This window comes from Aulonocara stuartgranti (assembly GCF_965226115.1).
Source record: "Aulonocara stuartgranti genome assembly, chromosome: 20".
NCBI classification, from domain to species: Eukaryota; Metazoa; Chordata; class Actinopteri; order Cichliformes; family Cichlidae; genus Aulonocara; species Aulonocara stuartgranti.
In genome coordinates this window covers 24,780,190-24,794,493 of record NC_138956.1, presented here as the reverse complement: position 1 = coordinate 24,794,493, position 14,304 = coordinate 24,780,190, and the positions used below count along the sequence as shown (strand labels likewise).

The 14,304-nt window shown below is 43.1% G+C and overlaps 2 protein-coding genes across 2 annotated transcripts in view; one reads left to right on the top strand and one right to left on the bottom strand.

The window, feature by feature from the left end:
- plxnd1 (plexin D1) overlaps positions 1-8,550 on the top strand; it is a 73,489-nt gene extending 64,939 nt beyond the window's left edge. Inside the window, exons 29-36 of the mRNA XM_082518095.1 lie at positions 901-964; positions 2,228-2,262; positions 2,897-3,001; positions 3,166-3,329; positions 3,422-3,569; positions 6,149-6,289; positions 6,413-6,487; positions 7,524-8,550. Of these exons, the coding sequence (XP_082374221.1) occupies positions 901-964; positions 2,228-2,262; positions 2,897-3,001; positions 3,166-3,329; positions 3,422-3,569; positions 6,149-6,289; positions 6,413-6,487; positions 7,524-7,640 (849 nt within the window). The 3' untranslated portion in view covers positions 7,641-8,550. The remainder of the gene's footprint in view (positions 1-900; positions 965-2,227; positions 2,263-2,896; positions 3,002-3,165; positions 3,330-3,421; positions 3,570-6,148; positions 6,290-6,412; positions 6,488-7,523) is intronic.
- A 197-nt stretch (positions 8,551-8,747) lies between these two features.
- exorh (extra-ocular rhodopsin) lies at positions 8,748-14,296 on the bottom strand. The gene is made up of 5 exons (XM_082518118.1): positions 13,296-14,296; positions 12,877-13,045; positions 12,533-12,698; positions 10,666-10,905; positions 8,748-9,573 (listed from the first exon to the last, which is right to left on the bottom strand). Exons 1-5 carry the CDS (start codon positions 13,654-13,656, stop codon positions 9,454-9,456), a joined length of 1,056 nt encoding a protein of 351 aa, XP_082374244.1. The 5' UTR covers positions 13,657-14,296; the 3' UTR covers positions 8,748-9,453.
- Positions 14,297-14,304: the final 8 nt, after the last annotated feature.

Genomic DNA, 14,304 nt, shown 5'->3' with positions numbered 1-14,304 from the left:
CTCAGACCCACAAAAAAAGTCTCTTTGCTCACTCTGGCACATTTGCACCAGTGTTTATTCATGTGCATTATTAATGTCCTTGTTAAATAAACCAGTAAAAGTAATGACAGGCATTGCGTGAGTAACTGATAATGTATACTGTGTACTAATACACTAATATGTATACAGTTTCTCATTTACTGCTTTACTATAGGACAGGAAATTAAATAGAAGCTTGTTTTGTACAGCATTATTAAAATGTACTTATTTCATTTTCATTTATTAAAGGACACAAACATTTTTAATTACAGTGTTTGCAGAGAATTAGCCAATCGTTGCTTTTCATATAAGAATTTAATAAGTGCTAAAGGGAAGAATCTTGCATCCTGTCAGCAATGCTACTTACAGCTTCAAACTGCCTTTATAAAAAAATAAAAAATAAGAAAAAAGTAAAATGTCATGCACTTTTCTCCCATTAACAATGTCTTGCCGTGTGTATGTTTGCTTATGTCCATGTCCATTTGTGCATAAGTAAACAAAAGTTCGGTGACTCTCGCCCTTTGACCTGTTACCTGTACTTGTTAAGTGCTCTGTTTAGTCTTAGCTGAGCCATGGGGACAGAGCTGTGAAAGCAGTGAGCTTCAGCATGTACTAACAGTCTGGGTTCATCGGCGAGGCTGTTCAATCCATTTCACCGTGGGCTGACTTTAATGAGCCCTGCCAGGCTCCCGCAAACTCGCCACCTCTCGAGATGCACGCGAGACCAACACACACGCACATGCAAAGCCCTCAGCGGGACACTCCCTCGAGGGCGTGCTTAATGACGCTGTTCTGGTGCACCCCCGCTCACCCCTGACCCCGTGCCCTTTCTCCTCTACTTTCCTCCCTCCCTCCTTCTTTTCACCTTCTCCCTCTTCACAGATCCCAGAGGGGGCATCGCTGGCCATGAGCATGCAAGACAAGAAAGAGAACACCCTGGGGAGAGGTACGCCACCTTCAAACAAACCCACTCGCTGTCTCTTTGTCACACACTCGCCCACACTTGCATAAATACAACCACCCACTCCATCAGAGAACATGCTTACAGTAGCTGATCACGAGAACATGACACACTAATGTAAACACGCGTGAAACCCCACACCTTCGTGTCCCCAAAAGCACACATCTAAACACACTTGCACCTAATAAATCATAACACGTACTAATTCTACAACTTCATTCAGAGCCGCTTTTTCCACATTATAGATGTATTCCATTAGCGTGAGTCACCTTGGGGGGAAAATGTGACACAAGTTTGCCCATTGTCCAATCTCAGCCCAGAACAAAATGACTGCTATGGCTGTTGACAGATGAGTTTACATACATCCTTTAATGGCTTGTCCTTTCATTGTCTAAGGTCTACCTTACATAATCAGTACCAGACCAGAGCTTAGTTCTGCTCAGGCTGTGTCCATCAAAGCCTCTGTTCTCATTCATAATGGGCCAAAAATAGGCTTATGTGGACCAAACCTGGCTCCCGCTTCAAAGCATCAATGGGGTGTTATGAGCGTGTAGTGCTCCCTGGCTAATAGAAAACACTGTCCTGCCTGCCTGTGATCAGTGTTGAGGGTCTGGACTGAGGCCCGCTGGGCAGGAGCATCTCTAGCTATGAAGTCTGTAATGAGACCACACTTACTATGAGGGTGTTTGTGTGTGTATCCGCACAAATGCCTCTCTTTTGTCTTTGCTGGGGTGTGTACAGTAATTTACTGCATTTGTCTTTGTGCCTGTACTCGTGTTTGAACACTCTTCTACATGTGTCCTTGTACTCATATCTGTGTACACATGCTTGTGTACGAGCGTGTTTAGATCTATATATAAACAGAAAGGTTTAATGCTTTTTTCTCAGCGTTGGCCGAGCATTACCATCTCATTACACCGGCTCCAGAACCAATCACAGACTCTGTGTGTCTGTCTCCCCTAATCTCTCTCCTTTCTCTCTCCTTTCACTCGTAATCTTTCTCTTTCATTCTCTCAGACAGCTCCCGTCCTCGACTGGCCCACAGTCCACCTTAATCACTTTCTCCTTTTGCATGCACTCTATCTCTCTTGCAGCCCTGTCAATCTTCCCGGGTTTTTTTTTTTCTTCCTCCTATCTGTCAAACTCCCCTGTGTTACCGTATCCTCTTTATTCTGTCAGGTCTCCACCTTGCTGATTGCACATTGTTTCTTACTGTATGTTATTTATTTTCTGTTTCTCTCTCCTCAGTTAAAGATCTGGATACTGAGAAGTATGTACACTTGGTGAGTATCTCCTCATAGGCAATCAGAATGTTTCTGTGAGCTATGTCTAAGTTTATTACCCGAGCTTTTCCTCTGTGTGCCAGTGTTACTCAGCCCAGAGCAGGCCTGATGACAGAGAGAATGGGGGTGAATAGAGGTGAAAAGGAAAGCTGCTGAGAGGACATGACAGCACTAATGCCGCTTAAGCTCTTTTATAAACGTCAGCCAAGATATGGGCCCTTTGACTTTAGAATAATGAGTTCCTTGGATACAATTTGCCGGGTGAATAGTTAGTTTTGCAGGACAGTTCAGCAGTCATTTTTTGACACAAGTAGGTGGAATTTGACTGCTTCTTTCTTTCCGCTACCCCCATGTAGACTTGTATGAGCAAGTCCCAGACATGATGCTGTGCATGGCAACTGGAGGAAAACCATGAGAATTTCCCAAATCCCATCACTTCCCTATTTCTGTAAATTATTTAGAGCTTCAAAATACCCTTATGCGGATCATGTGTCTAATGCAAGAACCAGAAAATTCCCCTCTGGCATTTTGTACAGCAAAGACAGTGGTGCATTCATTCAGCTACTCATGTTGGGGTTCACTGCTTTGATCTATGTGCAGTTAATGTTTTTTTTTACTGGGTTTTTTTTCATAGGTGCTACCTCACGATGAGCTAATGGAGAACAAGAGGTCACACAGGCAGAGTCATCGCAAGAAAGTCCTGCCTGAAATCTACCTGACACGCCTGCTGTCTACAAAGGTAACTATAGTCAAGAGACCAAAAGCCAAAACAAAACACAAGTCATCTCTCTGTTCCATATTTTATTACCTGTATTTATTTCAGAAGCCACACAGAAATTCCTTCGTCGCATGAAACCATGTGTCTGCATATGTGTGAGCCGCATTTTATCTCTTCCTCCACAGGGAACTCTTCAGAAGTTCTTGGATGACCTCTTTCAGGCCATCCTCAGCATCCCTCCAGACCGCCCTCCTCTGGCTGTTAAATACTTTTTTGACTTCCTGGAGGAACAGGCTGACAAACGGGGCATCACAGACCCAGACACCCTGCACATTTGGAAGACCAACAGGTAGGCAACTAAACGGTCCGATTAAAATCCTCTTTGGTCAGCCTCTTTGTGCAAGTGCTTTTAACAGCTTATCTCGCTCTCTGTCTGTGCAGTTTACCGCTGCGGTTCTGGGTAAACATCCTGAAGAATCCTCAGTTTGTGTTTGACATTGATAAGACAGATCACATGGACGCATGTCTATCTGTCATCGCCCAGGCCTTCATCGATGCCTGCTCCATTTCTGACCTGCAACTAGGCAAAGTGAGTCTGTCACCATCTCTCTCTGTCAACGTCTCTTTCTTGTTTTCAAAGCTGCTTTTTGCAGTTCCTGTTTCCAGCATACAAACCCATATGAATACCAGTGGAAAAGTTTAAAGCTGGAAAAAAAAATCCCTACAAAACACAATTCTCAGAGAAAGTGATAAAAGTCTTCTATCTAAGTATATTTATTGACATTATTTGTGATGTTCTCTGTGTGTGTTTAAATTCATATATGGAAATAGATCCCCCCTGGGCTTCCTCTGCCTTCCTTGAAAACCTCTGATTTATCATACTGTATTTATCTGTCCATCAGCTCTATGTATCTACTGTATTTAACTAACACACACAAACCTCAGGTCCCACTGTGAACCTTCATCCCAAAGCCTTCAGACTGTCAGCCCCATCTACCTCCTTTCCTCATGTTATTTCAGCCCAGTCGGCTGATCCAAGGTCATGAGCACCAGGGATCTCTTTTTGTGCTGTGGGCCAATGTGTGTGCGCGCGTGTGTGTGCATTCGTCTATCTGTCTGTCTGTATATGTGTGCTTGCATGTCAATGTCCTCACTGCTCACAAATCCGTCTCATCCTTCAGACACCGTGACCCTGAGCACGCTCTGCTTCCTGTCTCTCTCTGACTGGCTTCCTCCCTGGAGGGAGCCGAGGACTCATCAAATAATGCTCCTCTTTCACAGAGAAACAGTCTGATTTATACACTTCAGGTCCGAGCCAAAAAGCGAGCGCATCCACAGCGCCAATATTCACATGTACTTGCGGGCAGATGTGTACCTATAGATGTAGAAACGAACACAAAACCTCCCGATATGACAGATTTTTCCATGGTGTCTCATTATTGTGTCACATCTGTCTGTGGAATCGCCAGGTTCAAGGATATGGCCACATTTTCTCCTGTAGGTTAAGGACGGTGGCCTGACACACCTCTATGCACGGTCGCCTGTTTGTGAATGTGCCTCAGGAATAGAGAGTGTAGGGTCTGGATTAGCAGGAGCCAGCAGGGGTGAGGGAGGGGTAGGAGACTAAGCATGGCTCGCTGTTTCCACAGAAACCCTCTTATCTGGCGAGATGCAGGACATAGAGGGCCATAGGGTCACAGGGGGGTTACCAGGCAGATGGGCGAGCAGCAGGAAGTGACCTTGTGGACAGGAAGAGAGAGGGTTCACTATCAGAAGGAGCAACTGTAGCCGGAGCCATCCAGTCCCTCAGCACATTAAACCACACAAACATGCAATAGGTGACACAAATAGCTCATGACACATAGAAATGCCAAGGTGTGTTGTAAGCACCTTCACTGATGCTGAAAGCTGTGGCTGTCCGTCACTTTTAACCCCGTCTTTTTCCCTGCCCTACTTTCTCCCTGTCCCGTTCTCTCTCTCACAGTAACACACACGCAACACAGACTTGCTCACAACAACAGCCACAACTGAAACCTGAACATGCCCACAGCCTTTTAGCCTCACTACTTCTCTTCCTGCTTGAATAAACACCAGTGTGAGAGCCTAAAGTGACTGTGGAGAGAGTTGTTTAGACTGGTTTGTTTCTTCCCTGGCTATAACTGTTTGAGTCTCCTTCTGTGCGCAAAGGAAACGGTTCCCTCCCTCCATTGTTTCACTTTAGACTGGTGTAGATAGGCTCATCAACAAATAACATCCAGTTTAATTAAACCGCCATTAGGGCAAAGTGGGAGAAGTGTTCATTTTATTCCAAGAGGAGGAAGCTCTTTTACTCAAATGTAGGGGAATGGAGTGAGGGGCATGATGTGAGACAATCCTTGGCCTGCCCATAAGCACTGACTGGACGAAGTGTCCTTAGAGTGTTTTATTGCAAATAAACACTGAAGCATATAAAAAAAAATTTAATCAGGTTTTAACAGAGGTTACATTTTTTGTGACTCATTCATCAATGAGAAGCATCGTAATTATGCGTAGGCCCACATCAAGATCCCAGAGTTCAGATGCTGACGGTGATGCAGTAGGGCCCAGCGGGTGGTTGATATAAAGTTTCACTTCTGTCTCCATGGATGAGGGGGAGGTGGGTTGCACAGCAGGAGGTACGAAAAGTCAGAAACACTGGATTGAAATGGTATTTAAAGCCGAGCAGCCAGAAAATGACGGGCTTGAGCAGAAACCTCATTGGCCAAGAATTGCAATATCACAACTTAAATGTAGGGAATTTGACAGCAGGGGAAAGCAGACTCGAAAAAATGGATCAGCAGGAAATAGCAGGCGTTTACCCATAAAATAATAAGGGCAGACTGTGAGTGAGCACATTGTCTTTGTTCGGCTCTTGTCAAAGCTTTATTACTGCTAGATTAGCATGAGAGCAGCACAGTTGAAAGGTGAAATGTATAATGATACAGATTTCAGAGTATATAGTAACCATAACTTTGAGTAAACGTAGTGAGACTAAGAAAGACAAATGTAGTAGTCTGGAAATCTAAAGCAGGCTAAAATGGCCACATAGCCTTAAGGTCAAAGCTGTTCCATTTTTATTTCACAACTCTGGATTTGCAAGGTGTTCTTAATGTCTGAGTACTCTGGCTAAAAGCTGCCATTTGTTTCCAGGACTCGCCTACCAACAAGCTGCTGTATGCCAAGGAGATCCCAGAGTATAAGAAGAGAGTGCAATGCTATTACCAGCAGATACAAGACATGCCACCCCTCAGCGAGCAGGAGATGAATGCTCACCTGGCTGAGGAGTCACGAGTAAGTGAAAGATTCCAAAAGTTTCTGTGTGTGAGTCATTTAGTTTCACAAAAGCCTGCAATCACAGGCCCGTTCTTATTTTTTTTTTAAATGTAATCAAACATGTTGATATCGCTCCGGCAGAAATACAGAAATGAATTCAACACCAACCTGGCCTTGACAGAAATCTACAAATATGCCAAGAGATACAGAAACCAGGTAAGAGATATTCACAGTGCTTTTTCTGTGTTTGTGATCTCATATTTGGATTAGATGTTTTATTGTTGAAACAACAGCCCCTATTTGGCAGATGAAACATCTCAGTTGAGCCCACTTGCTGTATTAAGTTTCACAGATGGATATCGGAGCGTGACGCATCAGTAGGGAAGATCGCAGCCACGCTGACAGATGTCACATACTGTAGACACCTTCACAACCTGTCGCGTAATGCCTTAGTTGAAAACCTGCAGTATTTTGTTGTTTTTTTCCTGGTGTTATGTTTTAAGCGGGGAAAATACTCCGTGTGGAATATCTTCTTAGCAGCAGCCGCTATTCAGTCTGTCCAATCCTTTGTTTCCAGCCCACGGATACCTTTCACTTTAGGCAAACAGCGTGCTGTTTACCTTCTCTTTAATCACAACCCCATCTGCTTAATGACTGTTAAGGTGCCGCTTCGTATCTCATGCGTCGCGTTGAACTAGCCCTGTTCAAGCCCCTGCTGTACTCCCCCATGTTTCCTCGCTGCTGTGACTATTCTCTAGAGAGGCTTAGTCAGTGGTGACTGTGCTTTAATGGAGCACCCTCATGATAATACCGTTTAGCTGCTTTCCTCTGTCAAGCTACTGTACTGACGTGGGCCATGGGCTTAGACTCTGATTCAGGGAGCTCTTTGAATGGCCCCTGATTGCCTATTCTGTCGCCCCAGCTCAGTTCGCTCTGCCTGGTAGCACACTGCCGCTAAGAGCCCATAAATCCCACTGACACGGTGACAACTATTGGGCATGAAAAACAGAGCAGATGTGGGTTTTGTAAATATGTGAAGAGCGAATGCTTTTGTGGTGTGGAGGCATGCATGAAGGCAGCAGAAGAGGCTGAAGTACTTCACTTGTTCCTCTGCTGCCTCTCCCTTTCACTTGTTCGACTTTCTATGTCTGGCTGGTTCTCTAAATCTCTCCAGAAAGATAGATGCATGAATGCTCGACAGCCACTGAAAGTCTCCTTTGTTGTGTGTTTCTTTTCTATCTCCCTCGGTCAGGTGGTGAACGCTCTGGAGTCGAACCCCACTGCACGTCGCACTCAGCTGCACCACAAGTTTGAGCAGGTCATTGCCCTTGTGGAGGACAACATCTATGAGTGCTGCAGTGAAGCCTGAACCTGCCAATATCTTCTGCTCACAATCTCTTCCTCCTGCTGCCAACTGCCTTTCTCCCACTTACGTGGTTACTTGGGAATGTCGGTCACAGGAGTTATCCGTCTTAAGTGTTATTATTCTTCAAGCAAACTGTTACCAGGATGGAAAGCGGCAGAGCAAAGGATTCAAACCTGCCTGTTAAGCATCATACATTTGCAAAGTATCCCTCCTTTCTTGTGGGGATGCCAAGAAATTTTCCCAAATATTAATCCATGAAACAGACGCAGTTCCGACTGGACTCTACTAAGCTTTAGAGGGAATGTGTGGGAGCTCAGAGATGGGGGTTTTGGGATGTCTTTACAGTTACTGGGACCTACAGTTCGCCCTGGTGGCAACCTTAACGCACTGAACCCTTTTCTGAAGGGAACAAGCCAATGATGCACTGTACTGTAATATAATGTCAATAGCAATATTTATAGATGTGTTATAATGCTTTCAAGTGGCCTGTTCATCAGGATTAGTAGGACCATGATAAACTCCTCTCATCTCCTAAAGCCTGCAACGTTCTCAGGTGTGATTGGTGAAGATGGGCGTTGGAATTTCATTGGTGCTTTCAACAATATGTCCCAATGTGCTTCGCAGGTTGATGACGGGTTGCGGAGGAGTGGGGCGACGAATATAAATGACTGAAATTTATGAAATCAAATGTAATGTAGTTCACTGGGAAGAGCTGCATCAGTATATAAGTGTTGATCTGTGTGCTTGTCAATGAATGGTAATCATGTTGGATTCTGATCAAATTTAAAAGAGAGAAATTTACATTTAAGAAAAAAAAAAGTGAGCTCAATATAATCAGAGGAGAGACTGTATTTGTGATGCCAAATGACTTGTCAGAGTTTGTGAAATAAATTACAGTATTTAGGATTTTAAAGTGTCTAGTAATGGCATTTATTATACTAATTCTCAGAGTGGTTCACTTCTAAATGCATTACAGCGCCACAGTGAATTTTAACATTTGAAAACCATTATGATTTGGCCTGCCACCTAAAAGCCCACAAGCTAGCATCTGGAACTTCTCAGAAATCCTTGTAAATGTTCTCATGAAGAAAACGAGTAAGGGGCAGGGGGGATCGTGCAGACATTTAGCTTTGTTTTTATTGCAGGACACAGAACAACTGCCACAAATCCGAGCCATTACAGTAATATTCCTGTTTCACCTTAATTCACACACTAGCATTCTGACATTCGCATACATAAACATCCAACTCACACATGTACAGACTCTTGCAGGAGGTCCATATTTCTTTACACTAATCATCTCAGACAATACCAAGAAGCTAACCTTCTCAGCTTGATCGACACGGCAACTAGAATAGAGTTAGAGAGACAAGAGTAGAGCTTAAAAACTCATCTGATTATCTAAACAGAGTAATTCCACTCATATAATTGACTGTTTAAAGCACGTTTTTGGATACATAATTAGCTGTGATAATTACTTACAGTTGGATTTTTACCCAGTTTGTGTGTTTTTGGAAAGTAGAGAGCTCATATGGTGCTCAGTTGGATGACCACCAAGTGGTCACCCCTTTGGATGCCAGGTTAAAATCTGTGAGACCAGCTGAACCCTCCATAATTAAATGGATTAAAAACACACATGCTGGTTTTTAAATGTGTCAGTCCCACTTGAAGGTGCAGTGGCGACACTGCAGAGAAGACAAAAGGAGAGGTAAGTCAAGAGGATTGGCTGATTGAAGGTAGTGCTGCTTGGCGGTGGTGGGTCCCCATCTGAGGCAGGCACAGATGGGACAGAAGAGGGTGAGAAAGGGAGCACAGGTCAAGCGGGGGCCACCTGGCTTGAAGAGACGGATGAAGTCTGAGTTTTGGAGACGGCGGCCTCATCTTCTCCAAATGGGTTCTTTCCACAGCACACCGTGGTGATCATGCAGTTTCTGAACTGGAGGTCACAAAAACAAATCACAATCAGAGTTATGACGCCTTCACGGGTTGTCAAACTCATTTTACGTCGCGAGGCCACATACAGCTCAATTTGATTTTTAGTGAGCCAGATCAGAAAAACTATTGCCTATAAAAAGACACCTGCAAACTGTTTAAGTGTAAATAATTTTAATTTAAGTGTAACTACAAATTTAATCATTGAGGATTCAAAAGAAAAAAAAAGTGCAATTTGTGCAACAACACGGCGACAATACATCTCAGCCTTTATATGACAGAACTGCTTAAATAAAAAAAAACCTATAAACACAGCACTTATGGCTTAAATTATGAAATAAAGGTTAAAAATGAAAGAAAAGACAATTACAGGTCATTTATCTGCTGATTTGAATCTTTTTTTATTTGACTTTTTTTTTTTTGTTTGGGACATAGTTAATTAGAAAAAGCGAACTAACTATTGAAATGGCCTGTATTTGTATTGCGCTTTACATAGCCCCTAAGGACCCCAAAGCGCTTTACACATTCAGTCATCCACCCATATTCACACACTGGTGATGGCAAGCTACATTGTAGCCACAGCTGCCCTGGGGCGCGAAGTGTCTTGCCCAAGGACACAGCGACCGAGACTATCCGAGCCGGGGCTCGAACCGGCAACCTTCCGATTACAAGACGAACTGCCAACTCTTGAGCCACGATCGCCCGTGTGAATTAGAGAAATGTTCTTAAATTTAGATTTAGTCTACTAGTCAAAGTAGAGATTACATTAGTGTACCCCTGTAGTTTCCAAGTTAACGATTTGTTAACCTGAAGTGAGCAATGAAATGAAGGATAAAGAAATGGAAACACTACTAGACAATTAAACCAAATCATTTGAAAATGGGCAAATCTGGTAGAATCACACACATCTGGAAAAAAAACACAACCCCAACTGCTGGGAACAGGAAATTTGTTACTATATAAGCTAAAATTTACTATGTAAAGCGCTTCTCTGAAAAGTAACCACAGCTGTCAGACACATGAAGCCCACACAATTTCCTGCAAAAACTGTGTCAAAGTGAAAATGCGTTCGTGAAAATACTCTTGTACGTCATACCTGTCTGTTTAGCAGGATGTAGATGACTGGGTTGTACAGAGCGGCACTCTTGGCGAAGAAGGCGGGAGCAGTCATGAATACTGGCCCAAACTCAGTTCCCTGATTGGCAAAGATGTACCAAGCCACGCTGGCATAGGGCACCCAGCATACCAAAAAGGAGATCACCATGACAATGACCATGCGAGTCACTTCTTTCTCTGCCCTCTGGGTGGTTTCAGACTCCTGCTGCTGAGCTGCAGCCTGACAGACAGATTCAGGTTAACTTAAACCTCTAATCCGAATGTAAACAAAAGGCTTGAGCCCATCACGACTGCTGAACAAAACTGATTAGACCACCGAGATGACTAACACTGTTTATTTAGTTATGTTTTTTATGTTGTGGAAAAAACAAACGCATTATCCTATGGAAGCTCGTTTCCACCACTGAAGTAATTTCTTTTTTCCTGCCAGTCAGAATTTTGCAGCATTATTTCAAATATTCAAATTTTGAGATAATAACTTCAAGTTTTGTCTTAGCTCTACAGATCTCTCACTGACATGAGACACGTACTCTCTCCAAAAACAGATGAGAATTCATGCCTGTCACTTGTGAACGTGCACTAATTTCTTTGTCCACATGGGGGCAGCAAAGGTTGAATACGTTATTCAGAACAAGACTTTTTGGCATAGCTAGTGTGGAGGTTAAGAGTTAGCTAGGCATTAGCATTGTAATGCATTTTATTTATTGTTTTTGTACTGTTAGGTCTGTTCTTGGTCTGAACTAGCTACAAGCAGCACATGCTTAAGCTGTAGGTTTCAATAGAGAAATCGTAATGGTTTTAAATTTATCTTTAACTTTGTCTGCTGTAAGATAGTTTCAAAAATACAAACAGTGACTTATTTTAGGCATGAAAACTTACCTCAGGCTCACATCAGGCTAATGTAATTTAACATATGTAAAGATGCTCATATTTCACACGAATGTTGAATGATTAGATTTTAGGAGAGACTGTCTCTCACTACACTAACTATACATATCTTCCCCTTTAGATGCTTGGTTCTCCTTTTTGTTTAGCAGCTAATAACAAATAAAGTGTATTTGTAGTGTGTGGGAGGTGATGCTGGGTTTTGGGTCTTTTGCTAAAAACGTTGATATATTGACACAAAGTTGACATTGTGTTGACTGCAGTAGGCCAATCAGTGTAATAAATTATCATAATCTAGACTTGGTATAAGATGTCAGCCAAAGCATTATATTAAACATTGGCCTAGTGTTTTGCAGTTGGTGTATCCTTATCAAAAAACACACACGAGAAGCTATGAGAGCAGTAAGTGTACCAGATCATTAAAGCTGGGTCACGCAGCCAAAAACAGTCTCCCTGAAACTCCCTCTAAATCTCCCCAAAGCTGGGAGGAGCTGCAGATTCAGATAACAAAAATTCTCTGTAGGTTATAAGCAACCTATTTTAATCTGTTTCCACATGTTTAAACTACCATTTGACAGATGTACTAAAGAATGCTGATTATAGCCAATTTAAATGAAAATCTGCATTATAATTGTGTATAATCACTTATACATTATAAATGCTCTTATTCTATTATTAATAAAGGCATCAGGACGACACAGTGAGCAGGCAGACTGCCCTTTAGCCAGAGGACCTGGGTGTAAGCTGCCATGTTGGCAGGGATCTGCCCTCCTGAAGTGTCCTTGAGCCCCTAAATCCCTTACATCTCCAGAGACTCTGTGATGTGCAGTACCCCTTGTGAAAGGGAGCAAGGTGAAAAAAAAAAAAATCAAAAAAAACATAATAAAGTGGAATTTTTCTACAGGGCTAAACAATATATCAAGTCTTTGCTATTAATATTGCTTTGGCAGTGGCATTCCTACCGCTCGCACAGTGCAGAGGAGGCTAGTGTAGCAGAAGAAGATGATGAACAGGGGGATACAGAAGTGGAGGACAAACATATAGATGACGAACGAGGTGTTGTTGATCTCAGGCTTGGGAGTGTAGTAGTCAATCCCACAGGAACACTGCATTCCCTCTGGGATATACCTGCACAACACACAATAACTCAAAGACTTCGGCCAGCACCATTACACAGTATTTGTGCCACATGTGTGAGTTACACTAGTTTGCAGGTTTTAAAAACATAACTATAAAACTGCTTTACTGGGAAAATGGTCCTCAGAATATTAATCAAACAGAGTGTAGACACAGAAACTAACTGTACCGGGACCATCCAAAGAGAGGGGGAGCAGCACAGGTCAGGGCCATGACCCATGTGAAACCCAGGCCAGCCACGGCATGTTTTTCTCCAAAGCGGAAGTTGGTCATCGGCTTACAGACCACAATATAGCGCTCAATAGCCAAAACCACCAGAGACCAGAGAGCAATCTCTCCTAAAACATGAAAGAAAGCATGTATGTAAGTTTAAGTACAGTATCTCTACTGACATTAAACATGAAATAATAAAAGCAGTATATTAGATTCAAGTTTAAGTAATTAGACAAACTAATTTCCTATAAAAATGAACGACTTAATACATTCAAACCTATGAGAGTGACCCAAAAACTATAGCAAATTTAAAGTGTGACTTGTTTTGTTCTAAATCCACACAGAAAACACAGTTTACACAATTCTGACTCTTACCTCCTAATGTGGCAAAGAATCCTTCAATATTGCAGCCGCTGACACCTAAGACGAAATATCCATGCAGGGCCGTGTAGAGCGTGACCGTGAAGCCCCCAACTACCATAAAGAGGTCGGCCACCGCCAGGTTGAGCAGAACGTAGTTCAGCGGGGTCCTCAGCTTTTTGTGCTTGACAGTGACGTAGAGGGTGAGAAAGTTAATGGGGAAGGAAGAAATGATGAGGAACAGCATGTACGCTGCAAGAAGAGAGTACTTCCAGGGCTCAGCCAGGTAGTACTGAGGGTACTCAAATGGGCTGCGCACCACCCCAGTCTTGTTAGACATGGGTACATAGAAGTTGGGTCCTTCTGTGCCATTCATGGCTGCGGGTGTTGATGCCTTTTCTTCTTCTAAGACCTTAAAAGTGGATGAAACAATCTGTGCCTCTCTCTCTTTTTAGAATAAACTACTATGAGGGAGTCTTTTGGTGTAGTTGAAGTGGAAATGAGGGAGAAAGGATGGACGATGGAACGGCTCTTGTAGAAGTAAGGTGTTCTCTGCAGCCCCCTGAGGAGGTGCGGCACCTTTTAAACAGGCTGGTCGGATTAGGGACTTGCAAAGAGTGAAGTGTTAGGGAAGATGGAATTAAGACACACAATGTGAGAGTCCCTCTCTCTCTCACAGACGCACACACAGATACACACACAATGGAGAAAACTCCAGAAATAGATATGCAGTATGTTAAGCAATTTCAAGGTGAGAGGTAACAGCCATGGTTATCCAAACCCCATCATTACTGTCATGCGCATCAGTGCTGCATCAGAATGAGATGAGAGAGTAGGAGGGAAAGGGAAGGAAACTAACTGTCTGTGATCTGAACCGTGCAGAGTAGACCAACTATAAATGAAATTTCTTGAGCGGTCCAACTTATTTGCATCTGTAAAAGCCTAATCCCTAACCAATGCATAATGCAGAGCTCAACTCATAGCCTTGAGTGAACTGCAATTAGAATCTGGGAGACACAAACAC